Source organism: Bactrocera dorsalis, chromosome 1 (assembly GCF_023373825.1).
Source record: "Bactrocera dorsalis isolate Fly_Bdor chromosome 1, ASM2337382v1, whole genome shotgun sequence".
Classification (NCBI taxonomy): Eukaryota; Metazoa; Arthropoda; class Insecta; order Diptera; family Tephritidae; genus Bactrocera; species Bactrocera dorsalis.
Window position 1 is genome coordinate 28,278,882 of NC_064303.1, and position 20,171 is coordinate 28,299,052.

Below are 20,171 nucleotides of genomic sequence, written 5' to 3' on the forward strand. Positions count from 1 at the left end.
GAAATTTTCTTTATTTCTTATTAATTTTATAACTCAATGAAAAAACGTTTGGTACTCTGAAAAATAGGTTCCTAAGCACCTCTAAGTTAGCCTCTCCAAAAACCTATTCGTAATAATTTTTTTTCATTGAGTTATAAAATTAATAAGAAATAAAGAATTTTTCTAAAAATAGTCAAATTTCAACCGTTAATATCTTTTAAACGGTTGGGTTTACGAAAAAATCATAAGAGACCATATTTTAGAGCATTCAATTTCCTACAAAACCTAATTAACAAGATATTTTTTTAAGTAGTTGGAAGCGAGATATAAATTTTTCTATCTGATAATAAGAAAAAATAGAAAACCGTTAGGCGGAGGACCTTCTCGTTACAATTAAAATCTCATATTTGGAGAGGCTTTCTTAGAGGTGTCTAGGAACCTACTTTTGCGAGTACCAATTGAAAAAAAAAATAAAATTTTTTGAATCACCCTAATGTATATACATATACATATATTGGTTTTGAGAAAAATCCGTTTTTTATGTTTTTATTTTGAGAATAGGTTCGAGTGATTTTATTCAGTTATTGGTCTTAATAATTCGTTAATAGTAGTTTTTTAAATTAAAACTATGTTTAAGAACTTAAAAATGACAATGTTACTTAAGACTTAGAAAACTATAGAAATGATTGCACATACATACACATATACATACATATGCATATTAAAGCATAAAAATTAAACGCTGTATTCAATCGGTGTTTTAAGTCTGCGAGTTTTTTTACCACTAGGTCTTTATAACTATAAATTTGTTTAATTTCTTATATCTTTGTTTTTAATTTGTCATTGCCTAAAAACAAATCCAAACGATAATGAAATTCCAGACTTCAAAACTTCGGGCCAGATATGAACACAGTCAATGAACCTACATACATATATGTATACATACATATGTATGCATCGTCCGTTTTAGTTTTTGTTACATTTTGCTTAAGATTTACATGACTAGTAGTGACATTTTATTGAATTGCTATTACGTACACATACATACATACATTCATTACATGCAAATGTCACTAACTTAATAATTAATAAATAATGGACCACATAGAAAAATTCTTTGCAAATATGCAAAATTGTTATTTTTGCGCTTAAAGGTAAATTGAAGTTTTACTTAAACACAATAAAATCTAAATTGTCTTGCAAGAATTTAATTTCTAGTTGCTGAAGAGTCTGATTTTGCTTTATTTAGTTAAGTGCTCTTTAGAATTCAAAGTTATTCCAAGTAAAATAACGTGATGCTGTAAATTGAATTTCAATTGGACTCTTCAAACGTCTTTTTTGTTTTTGTTTTTACAATTCGAAAATACATAATGCTCAAATATTTATGCAGATGTCTTGTTTTCATTTGTTTTTCTTAGTGTAAGAATGTAACAATATTTTGTACAAGCTTAAGTGCGTTCTAAAGTTTCTTAATTTTTGTTTTAGCTTTTGTTTTTCTTTTATTTTTAAATAATACCTATGAAGACACATAATTAAATTCAAAAAATAATATATTACTTAACATATTAACTTTGAAATATTTATTATAAATAATTAATTAAGATTAAAAGTTTTATTTTGGTTATCCTGATTGCCATACAAGTAACAATTATCGTCTGGAGCTTCTCCATAATTTTTTAAAGCCAAAGTCAATAGTTCAGTTCTGTTCTTCAATGCTACTACTACAAATGCACCATTTGGAAGTATCTCACATGCTGTTATTTGGCCGGGTGGCTTGTAAACGGCTAGTGATTTACCTGGAAATATACATACGTAAATATTTGAATTATTAATAACTAAACGTGAATAATTAATGATAATAATAATGAAAGTAGGAAAATTTGCCGTCAGTGGAAATTAATTAAATTTTGAAATTTGTTTACTGGAACTGTAATTTTCAAATGTAATCCTACTAATGACAATGACGCACAGAAATCCATTATTTTAAATCTTACACGTTATTTATAATTTTTCCTTGATTCTTATTCCTTTGTACCAATATTGTGAACATGCGTTCGAAATATATAGGGCTGTGCATCAGTGAAATCAATCGATTGTCAGCCTGGTGGACTGCATATAGAAACGGTTCTCAAGCGTGGAAAGACAAAAAAAATCGGCTGGCAAGGTTATGGCATCAGTCTTTTGGGATGCCCGTGGTATATTATTCATCGAATGATAAATGAGCCAGTTTTAATTCATTGCATTGTGTATTTGATTGCAGTTCTATTCTACCATTCCCAATATTTAGCAATTTTATTATTTTTCAGGAAGGATCAGTTTGAAATTGTACGCATATACATGTGTATTCATCGTTCCCGTTTAAATATTACATTGCTCTGTGCAATGCTTCGAAAAGATTTCTGTATATCTCAAATTTTTTATCAACACTTCAGTTATGTCGCTATTTTTTTATGCCAGACCTTTTGCAATTTTAAATTGCCTGTCAAGATACCCCTTCCAATAGTTAGCAGGTATGAAAAAAATGTTATAGCTACCCATAGATGTATGAATCACCCAATTTATTACTTAAGAATGAACAACTCTGTCCACAATATAAAAACTTGATCCACAGATGTCGTCTTTTACTTTGGCATCGCTTTCTTTAATGCACGTTTACGTCAATTATTTAAGGTTTGAATATTGGATACTGCGATGGTAGCGCCATCTATCGGTCAAACGTTCCAAAATTAACAATTGATTAAAAATGAAAAAATAATTTAAAAAACATTTTCCAGTGGACCAAATTGTAAATCTAAACCATTCTCGAATCTCCTTGAACATATACACAAAATTTCATCAAAATCGGTCCATCCGTTTAGGAGCAGTTCAAATGCAAACACACTGTCAGAAGATTTATATATGTATATAAAGATAGTATGTAACGGATTTTCAATAAGAGCGCTAGAAAAGTTTGTTTTTGTAATGAAATTCTTTATTCCTATGAAAGTACATTTTATGCCATTATGCATGGAACTCGATTTCTTTTGCAAATTGTTTTCAAAAAATCGATTGTGAAACCGCATATTGTTCAAATCCATTTCATCCAATTCGGGACAGAAATATTCGGTTATCATTTAACGGTAGTGATTTCCATTTACAGTAACGTGCCGGTCTTGATCATCACTGAAGATGAACGGCCCAATGACGTCGCCGGCCCATAAACCGCACCAAACAGTACTTTTTTCGAGAGGCAATATTAACTCATGGCTTCAGTTCTTGGGTCAATTTGATCTTGTAAGGATGTAGGCCAAGATCTTTTCAATAAATTTAATCTATTTTACTAAAATAAGTCGAACTTTGTGCCTTGAGGTGCTTTTGTGGAGAGTTTATTTGTATGTTTTTTAATATGAAGAAAACCTCCACCGAAATTTATCGTATTTTGGGAGAAGTTTATGGTGAATATGCTCTAGTTGTGCGAACATTCCAAAAGTGTTTTGTACGTTTTACAAAGGGGATTTTGGCTTGAAACACCGGACGGCCAAAGTACTTGAAGGATGAGGAAATGGAGTCATTACTTGGTGAAAGTTATTGCCAAAAAAGAGCTCGCAGAATCTTTGAAAGCCACTCAAGCAGCCATTTCAAAACGTTTAAAAGTAGACAGATACGTTGAAAAGCAAGGATATTGGGTGTCAAATTGGGTGGTGAAACCAAGAGGGGTGGAAAAGTGATTCTGCATATCAGAAATGCTGCTTAAGCGGTACAAAAGAAATCGTTTCTGTACCGAATTGTGGCGGCTGTTGAAAAATTTAATCGATCTAACATCGACAACCATAAACCCAAATATCATGTGTGAAACCTGGCTAACCAGCCAAATCAACGGCAAAGGCATATCTATGAAGCCAATGACGAGTGTATGCATTCATAGAGCTGCAACGATCACAATTTTTTCAATCATACCCGATCATTGACTCAGATTTTTTGTGACGGAAAACTTTGCTTCAACAAAAATGAATGATCGTAAGCGAGCGTGCTCAAAGCGAACATTCAGTTCCAATCACTGTTGCTTGTTTCGTAATGATTTTTCTCGATCGAACGCCTTGTGTGAGCAGCAAAGAATATTCGAGAATGCTGCTTGCATTCCGATCGATCACAATGGTTTGGTCATACCGGGTCATACCGGGTGGTTCCTGCCAGCAGCGCAATCGCTCAGCGTTCTTTTTCTTTAGCTGGAAATATTATAACTGAAAAAAGAAATAGGCTCGGGCCATGTTCAGTTGAAAGCTTATTTTTTTTTAATTAATTTTATAAAAGTTTTAGCGATTAACATTGAATCCAGAAAATAAGCCTTTTTTTAATTTTAAGTTTTTGTGGATCTCAATGAAGAAAATTAAAATTAGAAATTTGTGTTTCCTAAGCATTACCTTTGTTTATTAATTCTAAGCATTAATTGAGTTTTAGTTTTAAGCGTTAAAAATGAAGAAATACATATATGCAGTAAAGTTTTGGTTAATTTTATGCATCGCAATTTGTTTCCGTTAAAACACACAAATAGGTACATACATACATACAAACTATGCACATACATATTCGCTGGGCAATTCTCGAGCTGATTGGTTCAATCACAATCAATTCAAACGCACACTTGGTCGATGTCTGAGTTTTCGTGCATCGTTGGACTTGATCGTCTTTTTCTGTACAATCATTTCCAATCATCATACCGGAACCAACCGATCAGTTTCAATCAGTAAGCAGAGCAATCAAAACAACTGATCGAACTCCTTCGTTTTGAGCACGAAACTCGATCGAACAATTTTGTAGCGAACCGCCGTGCTGAGTTTGACCGTTTTGAGCGTGGCTGATCAAACCGGATCGATCATACTCAATGCAGGTCTCTGGTATGCATACTGTATTTGGTGGCATCATAACGGCATCCTGTTATGAGCTTCTAAAATCGGGTGAAAAAATTAATGGGGAACGCTACCGACAACAACACATCAAATTAAAAAGAGGGATTGTAGAAAAATTATACGATTATACGAGGCAATAATTTTCTAGCAGGACGGTTACAAACTATTCGGAAAAAAGCGACTTGGGAGTTTTGAATCACCCGTCTTATAGTTCAGACCTTCCCCGTTCTAAATTTTGTATACGGTTCATATCAGAACCGAGTGTTAAAAATAGAATAGTTTGTTTTGATTCTTTACTCATCTGAGGAATATACGTATGTATTGCTGTGAATCCCTGACACCCCCAGTTTATTGTTTCATAATTCTATGCTTAACGCATCAGTTATGATTTTTAGTGATGTCAGAAGTATTATTGGAAATATATTGCAATTTAGGGCTCTGTTAGATTCTGTTGCTGATTCCCAATCAGAGCTAAATCACTTTCAATCACCTCCTTTACCTTAATATCTAAATTGAATATTCTTTTTATATGAACGAAACAACCTATAACAAATCTGCTAAGGCTTTCAATGCCAAACAATTGATTTAGGTCGCGAAAAAGAAAGAGATGAGATTTTTCTATCTACCCATTTTCAGACAATTCCGACGATAGGGTGACTAGACAACATCAAACAATTATCAATGTTCTAACATTATTTGTATTCAATAAAATTGTACTTAAGTACAGTCACTCTAATATGGATATAACTATATGTATGTACATAAAAAATATGAGATTAACTTTTCGCATTACCTGTATTCAGTTCCCATACGCGTATGGAGTTATCCCGTCCATCCTTATCACGTGACAGCAATACCTTTCCCAATGGATCTAATTTTAAGAATGTCACCGGTGCATTATGACCGACCAATGTTGAACGACAATTGCCCGTTATCAAATCCCAAATTAATATTTTCGCATCTTCTAAACCAGCTATGACGCATGCATTCGATTGTGATATCGCCAAAGAGACTGTATTACAGGCTGGTTTCCATTTTTTAAACAAAGTACCGCTTTGTAAATCATATACGACAATAAAATTCGGTGTCGGTTCATTTAACTCTTTGGCCACAACACAAACATATGAGCCCTCATATGTAATAGCCGATAGCGAGGTAATGAAATCATGATGTGGAATGCGCAAATCGTAGAGAAGCTTCTTCTGTGACAGGTGCCAAACCAAAAGCGGAAATGGTTTTTGTGTTTCATCGCCGCAAACGAGTATACTAGAGAAAAAATATGCATAAGTAAAGTTTTTGGACTGTTTGTACGTATAGAAAATGAATTTTTTTTATCTTACCGTCCATCACCGGAGACTAAAAGAGAATTAAGAAATCGATCTTCGCCAGCTTTAAAAGTCATAACACAGTCTCCAGACTCTAAATTCATAAGATGCACATACATGCGATTGCGTGATAAGCAAACAACGTGGTTTTGATCATGTAACCCAAAATATGGCATTTTCTGATTCATTACACCTTTCAAAGTTATCTAAAAATATGAAATTCACATATATACAGAATACAGAATTTATTAGTGCTAAAACAGATTAAATAATTAATCGAATTTCTTATTTTAGCCAATGAATTGATTCCTATATACGAGGTACCTAATCAACAAGTCTCAGTGATAAGGCACGATTGATTTTTTTTTTTTTTTTGCAAGACATCGCCTTTTCAGCCTTTGCACAGAATATTGATAGCAGGACGGGAATAATGAGTGACTTATAGAGTTTTGTTTTTGTTCGTCGAGAGAAGACTTTACTTCTCAATTGCACAGTTAGTCCGAAGTAGCACCTGTTGGCAATAGATATCCTGCGTTGGATTTCGAGGCAGACGTTGTTGTTGGTGCCGATGCCGGTTCCTAAATAGACGAAATTATCTACAACTTCAAAGTTATGACTGCCAACAGTGACTTGGGTGCCTAGTCGCGAGTGCAACGACTGTTTGTTTGATGAATTATAGAAGATTGTACCTTCTCGGTTTAGTTCTGCAGCTCCACAAGGATACATATACTGATAATGACCTTATTTACCTTGCTATGAATCACTCTTATAACATAGAAATTCATTCAATAGTCACTAAATTGGAATTTACCTTATATTTTCCCTCATCCAGATTGATTACTTTAATTTCTCGCCGACATAACACAGCCGCTTCATAACTACCGACAGGACACATAGAAGTGGGCTGTGATATACCCAACAATTGTCGTACACGCGAACAACTCTGCACGTCCCATATACATATTTCCTCACGTTCGGTACATATTGAGGCCACATAGTAACCCTTTTGTGGCAAATTGACCAACACATCGTAACTGCTAGTCGCGGCGTCCTCGTCCGAACCCAAAGTACTATTCAATATCTCCATAAATGGTATTTCTATTTCATTGGTGAACTCTAACCACGAACGTATCTTCTCATCATCCTTCAACGTTACATCATCGCGTACACGCACTTTCAGATAATATTTAATTAAGGTGAAAAATTGATGGCCATCATAATTTAGTTCGCGCATGTAAGTTTTTAAAAAATCTTTTAAAAATGTTATATGAATCCACGATTGTTCGGTAGATTTAGCGAGTTTCTCCGAAACTAATATATCATGCATTAAATACGCTGGACCGTTAGAGTGAACTTTGTCGGCAATCCACTGAAGATCGGTAAAGTAGAAACAGTTGAATAGCATTTCTATTTTTTCGGTTGTTGCATTATCTTCAACTATGGCACAAAAATGATGATAAGGCAGTTTTAAGTACTTTTGATAATTGTAACTGTAAATGTAAATTAAAAAGGTAGCATTAGAATTAGGAAAAAAATATTTAAAGAGCGTAAAATCTTTGCTCACTTTGTTAAATGGCCATTTCCGGTTGAATTTGGCAGTATGCTCTGTTGACGATCGAAGTAGTCACGTATTGTTTTGTGTACCAGCCACCTTTTGTGTGTATACCTCTTGAAAACAGCATTTCTAAACATTTTATCAGCTATACGAATATTTTTTAAAAATAACAGCATTGGACCCATTAACCAGCAAAATTTCGACCATATCTTAAAAGCGACCTGCGCTTCTATTTGTGTTTGCTTTTGAAAAATACCCAAACAATCGCTTTCACGTATGCCCCACTCGGATACGGCCACAATCAACAGCATTAACTCGACGTGTTCCGTTTGAAATTTGCTCTCCAAAATCTGCAACATTTTATCCAACACATCCGATATATCAGTTATACTAATGGACATGTGTGACAGCCAAGCTAACCACCATAGTGATTTGGCGTGTAACGGTGTTTTGCCACGCAATAGTTTCCATTCATCGGGTAATTTGAGTGCACCATTGGACGCGTAAAATTCACTACCGCCGGAACTGAGAATATCATTCCATTGTCGTTCGGTAAATTGCTTCATTTTTATGAAACACTTGTTGGGTATGCCGAGCTCACACAAGTTTGTCAACATTGGCATTTCCTCTTTATTATCTGCTTCGGTTATGGTCAGTATCACTTTCGAAGTGCTGTTCAAATGTAATGGCAACCAATTTAAAGTTTCATCTTGCGTTATATCATCTAACGAATCGATTATAATGATTGCGAAAAAGTCCTTGCTTTCCAGCAGCTCTTTCAGTACAGTTGAATAACCTTCTATGGACTGAAATAGAAATATGTAAAATATTATACGTCTTGTCTTCCTTAAAGGTTTGTCAAAAACTTACGTGATCACAATTACATTGTGTGCCGTTAACCAAAACGGACAGTTGATCTGCTATGGAGCCCAATAAGGATGTTAGATCGGATGATCGGACCGTTAAGTTCGCAAATCTGAAAAAGTATATTCGTAAAGCTTTTTGAAAAAGTAGACAATTATTAAAAAGTAAAGGGAGAGATAGCTTTTACATTCGCACGAGAAAAAATATACAAATAAACTTTTTGAGCCCCTAATCCATGTGATAATGAATGTTTACCATGTTAATGATACATATTAAGGTTAGAACTGTCATTTTCGGAATTTAATTATGGGTGCTTAATAAAAAAAATACATATTGCAAGGTAGAATATGACCCAAGTTTTTCTGAACTCTTCCTCGAAGACTGCCTAAGTTATTGCTGTAATTAATCCGTTCAATCATACTTATGTACTATAGTATATACTCAAAAAAATATCAAGCATGTCTAAAAAGAGTCTCATCGGTGTTCTAAAGGCTCAAGGTTGAAGAGATACTCTTCAACGGATCCTAATATACCACATTCAAAACGTTGCGACTTAAAGCGCTGCCGCTGGGTTTTAATTCACTGACATATTTAAGTATCATCATGGATTTGTCCAATAAGTACATATGTATGTAAATACATATTAACTCAAGAGAACAGAGGCATTCGTATGAAAAAACATATAGTGTTATGAAAGAAATACATATATAAAATAGTTTAGAGTTCATAGTCGTAGGTCTGGAAACTTAAAGAGAAGACTTTCGGTTCAAGTGAATTATTTTTTAATGAGTTTTAGTCTTTGAACAACTTATTTTATGTTTTAATACCATTTTCTTAACACCTCAATTTCGGTCTGAAGTCAAATTACATTTACAACCTTATTTTACTTTCGGTTCATTTCGGTAAAACTACATACATATATATATACAGGTACGTATATTATAGGAGTCTCACCTCAATATCAATTGAGCATCTGGTTTCCATCTTTGAACGTTTTCCATTATCTTAGAAGCTAACACACTCTTCCCACAGCCACTGGCTCCTGATATTATTAAGGGCCATTGTGTGTTGTCTTTAAGGTATCTGTGGAAAAGAAATATTTTACAATATTTAATATATCAAGTAAAAAACCCCACTTTACCTTTTCACATCATTCATAATATCAAAATTGGCTGAATTTTGAGCCAATATCTTGGAGTAGTGTGCAATGAGGTGTACTTCCTCTAAGAGGACCTTATCCACGCCATTAGTGTTATAAGGTATACTGTTTTTGTTTTGATGCTCTTCAAAAATTGACGTTATCGATTTATCCAGTAAGTTTTCAATAACGGCTGTCAGTTCTTCATCCAAAATATTCATAGTGGGTAAAATTCGAATGAGATTTTTCTCAGAGAGATGCATTTTCAATTCAGTATATACTTTGGTGATTCGTCTTAAAACTTCTGCATCTAATTGCGAGGCATTTTCGGGTAGTTTTGTATATTGTGCACCAGTCTGTATCCATATGCAACGCTTGGCGTGCTCTTGACTTATAAGTACCGTATTATTAATCTCTTGTTCAACTACGGTTGTTAAATATGAGTCTTTTAAATCATCGGAAAATAGGCGCAGTAGTACTTCCAACAAATGATTCAATTCATCGTTAACTTCGGTGGAATATGTATCAATTTGTTGAGTATACAAGCGATGACACATGGGCTGATATGAATTGTCTATTGTGTACCATTTTTCCAAAAGTATTTTCTCCTCCTCACTGGCCACACTTAACACCGAAGTAAAATCTTGACTTTCAATAGTCAAAGGCAACATAGGTGTGCCGAGTGATGAGCCCAAAAATAGTACTGGTATAATATATGCGGTGGAATTGTGTCGGGAAATTTCCGATAAGCAATTTGCAGCCTCTTCATGTCCTCCTTGTGCTTCTTGTGGGCTTTGCGTCCAGCGCTTAACTTCAAGTAATTTACCGAAGTCTTTCTTAGCCCCGACATCGTTCTCATGCACATCCGAGATTAAGAAATCAAAACCTTTGCTTTGGCATTTTGTGACAAACTGTTTGAAGAGGCTATGTATAACACGTTTGTGTTTTTTGTACTCGGAACTATTATTCGCTAAAATATAAATCACAATTTTTTTATCCCTTTCGATTTTTCGTCCGGGCGGAGGTTTTCCTTGAAGTATAGCTAAATTGTTGGGTGCGGTTTTCTGATTTGAAATATCGCAAGGTGCATTCAAAGCTTGTGGTGTAGTAGTTTCAGAGTCTATGAAAGAAATAAATATATTCACATATTTATTTGTTTATTGACTAATTAAAGTATCCAAAAGTGGTGTCGATTAATAATTAAAATAAGAGTATAGTCATAATTGTCTTATCTATCTAATTATAACAATGATTATTATGATATAATCTTAATTATGACAATTAAGTGTTTTTCTGGAAGTAAGTTGTCTCCGAGCACCTGGAGAGTCAGGACAACCATTTCCACGCGACGTGTTTCTGTGAATGGCGCAAGCCGAATATGCAGATTTCGGCAGAGGTAACCTGTGTGAGTCTAGGTAAATCTGCAACAGAGACGTTTGATATGATCTAGCAGGCTTACTCAGATGTTTCTTTAGCAAGAAGTGGTGTGTGTTTCCTTGAAGTGGTGGCAGCAGGCGGGCCGGGAAGAGGTCGCTGATGAATGAACAAATCGAAAGTGAAAACGATGCTCATTGTCTTTTTTGACATCACAGGTATCATCCACCATGAATTTGTTCCTCTTCGACAAACCGTCCACGCCAAGTTTTACATGGAAGTCCTCAAGAAACTCAAACTCGGGGTCAATCGGGTCTCTCAAGCCTTCCCAGCCGATTGGAAGTTGCACCACGACAACGCCCAGGCTCCCACCGCATTTCTTATGAACATCTACCTAACCAAGGCCGGCATCCCAACGATTCCGCAGCCGCCCTACAGATCCTATGTCTGTAGATATGTTCATTTCTAGGTTTGTGGACGTTCGCATACTCTTATAAAACAGTAGGGACATTCGAAAGAATTTTTACCTCAAGATCCTAATTAGTTACTCAATAAAATCACCTCGTCGAAAAAAGTATGTTTGAAAAACTTAGAGAAAGCAAATTTAGATGCATATTTCGGGCCCAAGGAAATTTTTTTATGATAATTTATTGGTATTAAGACTAGAAGTTCATGGTATATAAAATGTATTAAGTATATAGTATATAACGAGATCTCTTCACAATTGATATAGTGAAATATAAAACAACAAAAATTAATGCGAGTATATTTGTTTTCAGAGTTTACGAAGCTTTGTTTCCCAAAGTTTGAACTATTTTAAATCACGGTTTATGCATGTCATACCATATGTTCGTATACTATGTGTACGTATGCATCATAATAATTAATAACATACCCTTTTCCAAGCATTGATTGCCTTTGATAACATCTTTATTGGCTTCGTTGGGCGTTTGTTGTGCTTCATTTTGTGCGGCTGCTGCAAAGGACACATCTGGTGGCACTGGCTCTGGATCGGCCAAAGGCGCAAGTTTTTCACTATTATTCCCAACCGATGCTAATTGAATTTCCTTTTTATTGGTTTCTTGGTACGGTGAGGAACTGCAAAATGATTTGGAATTGAAAGTAATGTTATTTTTTCTTCTTCATAAATTCACTTTATTCACTCATGCATGTTATGCGAGTGCAATGAAGTGTGTGTCTTTGGAATGTAAAATTATATATTAAGGATGTCCTGAAATAACATTTTATAAAAAAAAAATAAGAAACAAGTAAGGAATTGCTAAGTTCGGGTGCAACCGAACATTTTATACTCTTGCAACTTACAAGAATCAAAGCCAGTGAAATAGTTTATGGTGTAAAACGTCAACCTGAGGATCGAAATCAAAGCAATTTTGTACATACACACACTCATATACGAACAGGCACATAAGGTTTTATAAAAAAACGAAAATCAATTTATATAAAATATGGGAGTTGGGTTAGTATCGATCCGTTTTTACCTACTTATATTTCTAATCATATAAAGTAAAGTCAGCCAAATGTTCGAAAATCCAAATTTTAACGTTTCTGGTGCATTTAGTTATTGATTTATCGCGCTTTTAGTAGTTTTGAACAGTACCGTTATATGGGGAGTGAAAGGGGTTTTCATTCAATTTCATCCATTTGCACACTATCGGTAGAAGTTCTTGTAATATTCGAGCTCAAAAAATTTGGTTAAGGTAACTTTAGCGGTTTAGGAGAAATATACTTTACACTTATTAGAGGGCGAGGCCATGTCCATTTTTTTTTTAATTTTTTGCCCTTGGCTACTGCGATCCCCTGTGCCAAGTTACATCTTTATTTAGTGCTTGGTTATTGCACTTTATAGGTTTTCGGTTAATGGCGATTTATGGACGTGACGAACTCGAACTTTTTTTATACTAGGGAACCCTCATATCAAGTTTCATCAAGATATCTCAATTTTACTCAATTTACAGCTTAGAAGGACGGAGGGAGAGACAGACACTCACCCGGATTTCAACTTTTCTCGCCATCCTAATAATTTATATATATTACCCTATATCTATTTCAACTAGTTTTAGGTGCCGTACAAGGTGAACAAAACTATATTACTCCGTAGCAACTGGTTCCAGAAGTATAAAAATATAAACTTCGGTTGCACGCAAACTATACAACGTCTCTGAGCACCTGGAGGGTCAGGACAAACATTTTCGCGCGACGTGTTTCCATGAGTGGTGCAGGGTTCGTTAGAGCAGAGGTACGCGATTAAATTCTGTGTGAAACTCGGTAAATCTGCTACAGAAACATTTGATATGATGAAGCAGGCTTACCCATATGTTGATTTAGCAAGAAGTGGTGTGTTTCGGTAGCACAGTGAGTTTTTGGAGAACCAGGAAAATGTCGCTGATGAAGACCATGCTGGGAGATCTGCGACTTCGAAAAACACCGCCAATGTGACTCGTGTGTGCAAAGTTTTGAGCTCGGACCGTCGACAAAGTTTTCGTTTAATTGCCCAGGTGTTAAATTTATCAAAAAGGGTTAATCGGATCCGACAAGACATCGCAGCCGATTGGAAGTTGCACCACTACAACGCCCAGGCACACGCCGTCTTTCTTGTGTACCTAACCAAGGCCGTTATCCTAACGCTTCCGCAGTCGCCCTACATTCCAGATGTGGACCCCGGACTTTTTTTGTTGCCTTGCCTGAAAAGGCCGATGAAAGGCAAGCATTTTGAGACAACAAAGGGGATCCAAGCAGCATGCCTTCGGCTCTGAAGGCTATTCTGGAGAATGCCTTCCGTGACGCCTTCAATGCTTGAAAATTATCTGGCAGCGCTTCATCGGTCCAGAAGGAGCCTATTTGAAAGTTTATAACGATTGGTTCAATAAATTTTTTAAATCGACTCAGTCCTATCACTTTGCGGACAAACTCTGTATAATAGTATTCACAAGTAAAAAAAAAATCTTTATAAGGACTTGATTTTGATCGTTAGGTCTCTATAGACTAAATATTAGATTTCATAGACATGTATACAAACAGACAGATATTGCTAAATTGACTCGGCTCGACATGTAGATCGTTTAATTATACATATATTTTGTAGGGTCTCTGATGTTTCCGACTGGATGTTAAGAGCTTCGTTGCATCCTAATGTAATAAAACTATATCGCCGACGGCGTTACAAAGAAAGCCCTTCTTCGTAGAGAAAACCTAAATAATCTCTACTCAAAAATGTGTTCGTCCAATGACCTATGGTCGAAAAACAAAAATTGAAAAAATGACCTTTCAAAAAAATCTTAAATTTTATTAAAAAATTTCGTTGTTTTTACCCTGCCACAATTATATTTTTGACCAGATCAAAAAATTGGTAGATCGTTGAAGAAGTATGAGAATACATGGCCGAGAAAATTCATTATGATACATAACGCAAACCGATAAATGTTGTAATTATCAGAAAAATGGCGCAGCATGATGAATCTATATATGTATTTACATATTTTTTTGAAAGAAGTTCTCGTCAGTATGTAAAAACTCTGCCTAAAACCAAATTTAATACAGAATATTGCTTAAAAACTGTTAAACATGTTCGGATAATTATAATGGTGTGAACAGGCATTTCTTACGATGTCGGACACACTGGATCAAATGCCATAAAAGTGCTTGAATTGCTTCCGAATATTTTATACTGTTTCAACTTGTAAGGACTGTTGCAAGGCCGGCGATTTTGTAAATTAGCGTTTGTAAGTATAACTCACACACTTAACAACACATTCGTCGTAAGACTTGTTAAAAAAACGAAAATCATTATACATATGTAGAATCTGAGAGCGGTACCCCCACTTGGATGTTTCAAGTTGTATATTAGGTATATTTTTATCGTCTAATTCTAGCTGATTTTACCTATTTTTGGCTATACCACAGTAATATAGTATATTGTGTGAAGTCTGCCGGATGCTTCAATATAGTGATATTAGTTATATGGGTTTTCACCCGATTTTATCTCACATATTAGTATCATATGACAGCTTTTTTATAGGACGCGAGTGTCCTATGAGTGCGCTTAATGGAATCAGGTCTATGTATTAAAAATATTACAGAAGTGTTTTGGAGAGTCTACTCTAATACGAACACAAGTATTTGAGTGGTACAAAGTATTCAGTAAAGATCTTCACTTTGATTTGATCTCAATAATCCATGACGAATTTTGTAAAGCTAAATTGTGAAATAAAAAAGTTTTCGGTGATGGACACGATATTTAACATTCAGATTCAGATTCGATATCAACCGACTCGACTAACTACGTAGGTTGTCTTTTAAATTTTGGAGTTTGACAATTCTAGTGTTGCAATCTCGCAAATCACAACTTTATCGTTAAGTTTGTCATTTTTGATGTTATACATACTCAGAAGGTTTTTACAAACGAACTGAATGGCAGTGAAAGCATTACACCTGGAAATGGTATACCCGATTCCCAACAAGAAGTTCACAACTGCAGAACAACAAAGCGGCGGGAGCCGATGCTTTGTCGGCTGAGATATTCTAATACGGCGTCGAAGATGCACGCCCGACGATTGAAATTTAAGCTCTGCCCAATACAAAAATGGCAAGACCCGTGTGACTTCTTCAATCACAATAGAGGAGGTACAAAAGTGTATAACTGCTGGCGTACGCCGATGATATTGATATCTTTGCCCTCAATAACCGCGTCGTTAATTCTGCTTTTTCTAGACTGGATAAAGAAGTGAAGCTTATGGGTCTGGTAGTGAACGAGGGTAAGACGAAATATCTCCTGTCATCAAAACGATCATCACATTCGCGACTTAGCTCCCACGTCACTGTTGACAGTAATAACTTCGAAGTCGTAGAAAATTTCGTCTATCTTGGGACCAGCATTAACACCAACAACGGCATTAGGCTCAGAATCCAACGCAGAATAACTCTTGCCAACAGGTGCTTCCAAGTTAACAACAGCGCGCCAGTCGTTTCTTCTTTTCGCTATGTGACGCCAATTGGATATTCCTTCTCAACCTGGTGCTTCCAATGGAGTGGAGGTCTTCCTATTCCTCTGCTGTCCGGGCAGGTACAGCGTCGAATACTTTCAGAGCTGGAGTGTTTTTGTCCATTCGGACAACATGACCTAGCCAGCGTAGCCGCTGCCTTTTAATTCGCTGAATTATGTAAATGACGTCATATATCTCATACAGCTCATCGTTCCATCGAATGCGATATTCGCCGTTGCCAATGCGCAAAGAAAAATAAATCTTCCGTAAAACCTTTCTCTCGAAAACTCGTAACGTCATCAGTTGATGTCATCGTCCAAGCCTCTGCACCATATAGCAGGACGGGAATTATGAGTGACTTATAGATTTTAGTTTTTGTTCGTCAAGAGAGGACTTTTCTTTCCCAATTGCCTACTCAGTCCGTAGTAGCACCTGTTGGTAAGAGTTATCCTACGTTGGATTTCCAGGCTAACATTGTAGGTGGTGTTTGCACCAAATATACGAAATATTTACAACTTCAAAGATATGACTGTTTGATAGCAGGAGATATTTCGTCTTGCTCTCGTTCACTGCCAGACCAATTTGCTTTGCTTCCTTGTGTAGTCTGGAGAAAGCAGAACCAACGGTGCGGGTGTTGAGGTCGATGATATCAATATCATCGGCATACGCCAGCAGCTGTACACTTTTATAAAAAATTGTACCTGCTCGATTAAGTTCTACAGCTCAAATTATTTTCTCCAGCAGCAGATTGAAGAAGTAGCACGATAGGGAGTAGCCTTGTCTGAAACCTCGTTTGGTATCGAACGACTCGGAGGGTCCTTCCTTCATTAAAATCTTATAATATTGCAGCTTGGCAAATTACTTTTTTCCCCTATTTCCCCTCTCTGAATCCGCCACTGTTTTAATTGAGAATATTTTGAAAAACAATAAAGCTATTTTCGATGATAAAAATTTATTTTTAATCTCTCATTCCGAAATATAGAAGGCAACCTACGTAGCATCATCTTGGAGAGAAAAGGACGTGTGCAAAATTTGAGATCGATATGTCAAAAACTAAATTGTGTATATACAGAGACACATACATGGCTAAATCGTGTCAGCTGATCAAGCCGATCAACTATATACATATATATTTTTATAGCATCTCCGAAAATGATAAACTCGGCAAAGCGAATATTAGCTAATTAGGAGATAAGTTTCTTCGACAAGCTCGATGATAGTGACGTACTTATTTGATATTTAGTTACCTATACATACAGATAAATTTGCACAAAAATATATACATTCATGTATATTTACATATGTATGTCTACAAGTAGTATATACTTTCGACTAAATTTATTTATCTCGTCTACAAGAATTTGAGACACTTCAAGAACCATATGGCATAATCAAGCTGACTCTAACTTCCAACCGGCCAGCGACAGGCAAAATAAATTTTTTCTTAAAATATAAACAAACATTTATATACAGATGTGTATGTATATGCTAGATATATTTACTTACTCATCTGATTTCTCTGATATGCTGTCGTTTTTTCTCTTATCCCCAGAACTGCAAACGTTACCCATTTTTTCTCAATTTCTATATATAATTTTTTCTTATTCAATTATGTCGTTTATGCTATTTTAGCGACTATTAGTTAAACTGCAAATAAATAGGAAGCAGTATTGGATTGTTATTGCAATTGCAATTGCAAGAGGTTAATGTCGTTGCACTTCACAAGCAAGACGCATTGTTGTGGTCTAGCCGCAATCTCACAGATCCAATATTTATTGACATAATATAAGATAGATATATACACATATGTATGTATGTCTGTACACATGTAGCTTCATAATAGATTTGCTGGTTTTGTTGCTTTTCACCTTGCCGTGCTATCTTATATATAGCAATTACTTAGTATCGCCACCCCTATTAGCAACAGAAGGATGAAAACAAGTAAAATAAAATAATAATACACGTACAACAGGTCAACAAATGTTCAGGGAAGACCGCTGGCGAAACGCATGCTCTAATATGACACACACACACGTGTTTGAGCGCCCGCACCGCACCCCCTTACATACATATTACATATCAGAGTTAGTGAATAAAGCTCAGTATATACACATGTACACAAAGATGTAAGTGGGTTGTGGAAGGAGAGGCGTTTCCGCTCTACCTTCAACCCCGCATATATATGTATATTGTTGTTGTTTTTTCTGCTTTTTCAAACAATATCCAATTTTGTATACACATTATGATATTTTCTACTTTGAATTTTTTTGATTGCAACTTTCATTTCAGATAAAGTTATATACTACACATTATATGTATATGTATCTATTACACTTTCAATTAAATTTATTGAATTTATGCGCTTGAATTCGTTCAGGTTAAGCACTATCACAAATTAAAACACAAATAATTCTATTAATAACACAATAGAAGATTTTTTGATACATATCTATGCTTGTACATTTATATATATACATACGTACATATTTAGATAGGTAAGTATAAGCATTTAGAAATACACACTAAAATTTCTTCCGATACATAAATACATTTGCATATGTCTGTCTGCATCTATGTATGTATGTATGTATATGCACATAAGCACAGTAAATTTTCACTTTTTCTAAAATTAATATTTTTTATTAAATTAAATTTTATCGACGTATTAATAAATCAATTAATAGCATCAACAAGATTTGGCACTAGGGGAGCGATGGGAACCATACGACAATCATCGCGCTACTACATACATATCGCTGTGTGGTACATTTAATAAAAGAGCCTCAAACGTTGACATTTTCTCTGATTGAAATTTTAATTTTTCACTTCGTCCTTTTTTTTATTGAACATTATATATTTATTTTACAACTTTCATAATAATTTTTACAACGTTTTTAATATTGAATATAAATTTATTACTTTTGAATATTTCGTATTTAATTATAACATGTTTTTTAATTTCACGTCTTTCACATTTTTATGCACTGCATACTGATTGTGGAAAATAAAATAAAAACTACTTATACTTTTAGATGTTGTATACGAAGCTTTAGAGCTTAATATGTGTGCTTGAAGCTTTCCAAAGAGTAACGAAAAGGAGCTATTTATTACATGAGAGAGCAAGGTATGCCATACGACGGTGAGCGAAGATTGAAAATAATGAAAACAACTGCACATGTAACAATGGATGTGTGTGTGTGTGTATGTTTATGTGAGTATGCAAAAGTGTCTGTAGGCGAATCGGTTGGCGCTTCGAAAAATTCATATTTCTTAATTTCTTGATATTAAACCCATTTATTTATAAGTGGCATGCACAAACAACCTACATATATACTTAACGTATGTACAATATATATAATATGTATATAAGTACATCCTACATATAAAAATGTGGATAAACATAAGTGTATAAGTGAATGTCATGGAGCTGGCAAATATTTGTGTGCCTATGACATTCTTACTGCTAATCAAAAGTCACTGATAATAGCTGCGACAGTTTTCAAAAATTAGCAGTGACTGTTACGGGCGCACAGTGGCACAGTGATACAACGTCGTCAAGAGGTGTTGAATGCAGTAAACTGTTAGTGTAGATATTTATATATAACGGCAAAAAAGTTAATAGACGATAAATTGTTACAAAAAATAAAAGTAATTAAAATTTAAACAATTTATTTTAATACTTTCGAGACCTTAACTTTGTCTGTTTTAGCTCGGACTGGGCCATTTAAAATTAGCGCGAAAACTGTATCGATAAACTATTAATCCAAGATAATTATGACCTTTTTTATGTTTTTATGTTTTTATAATGTGTGTTTGACAGCTATCTAATGCCAGTCGTTTATCCACTTCTGTTAAGGCAATTACATCGTAAAAGTTAAAGAAACAGTGCTTCGAAATTGACGTGTTAACATGAAAGAGATATTGGAATGAAACAATATCTCTTATGGATCGACTCAACACATTTTGTTTAATATTCTGCATATGATGCTTGCTAATACTAGACTCGTACTAAAATACCCGAATCTTTTGCAAAAATCCCGACGAGTTGAG

The 20,171-nt window shown here is 35.0% G+C and overlaps 1 protein-coding gene across 6 annotated transcripts; it reads right to left on the minus strand.

The window, feature by feature from the left end:
• Window positions 1–502: 502 nt before the first annotated feature.
• Window positions 503–19,180, minus strand: LOC105223727 (uncharacterized). Of its 6 annotated transcripts, none has more exons than XM_049448406.1 (11): window positions 19,041–19,180; window positions 17,628–18,035; window positions 12,017–12,219; window positions 9,751–10,867; window positions 9,564–9,692; window positions 8,616–8,721; window positions 7,755–8,551; window positions 7,002–7,680; window positions 6,206–6,396; window positions 5,659–6,131; window positions 503–1,775 (listed from the first exon to the last, which is right to left on the minus strand). In XM_049448406.1, the coding sequence occupies exons 2-11, from the start codon at window positions 17,690–17,692 to the stop codon at window positions 1,573–1,575; spliced, it is 3,963 nt and encodes a 1,320-aa protein (XP_049304363.1). In that variant the 5' UTR covers window positions 17,693–18,035; window positions 19,041–19,180; the 3' UTR covers window positions 503–1,572. The 6 variants fall into 6 exon arrangements, with proteins under 6 accessions (XP_049304363.1, XP_049304361.1, XP_049304375.1 ...); XM_049448404.1 differs by having other exon boundaries at window positions 17,628–17,768; window positions 19,041–19,175; XM_049448418.1 differs by lacking the exon at window positions 19,041–19,180 and adding an exon at window positions 18,872–19,028 and having other exon boundaries at window positions 17,628–17,768.
• Between the last annotated feature and the right edge of the window lie 991 nt (window positions 19,181–20,171).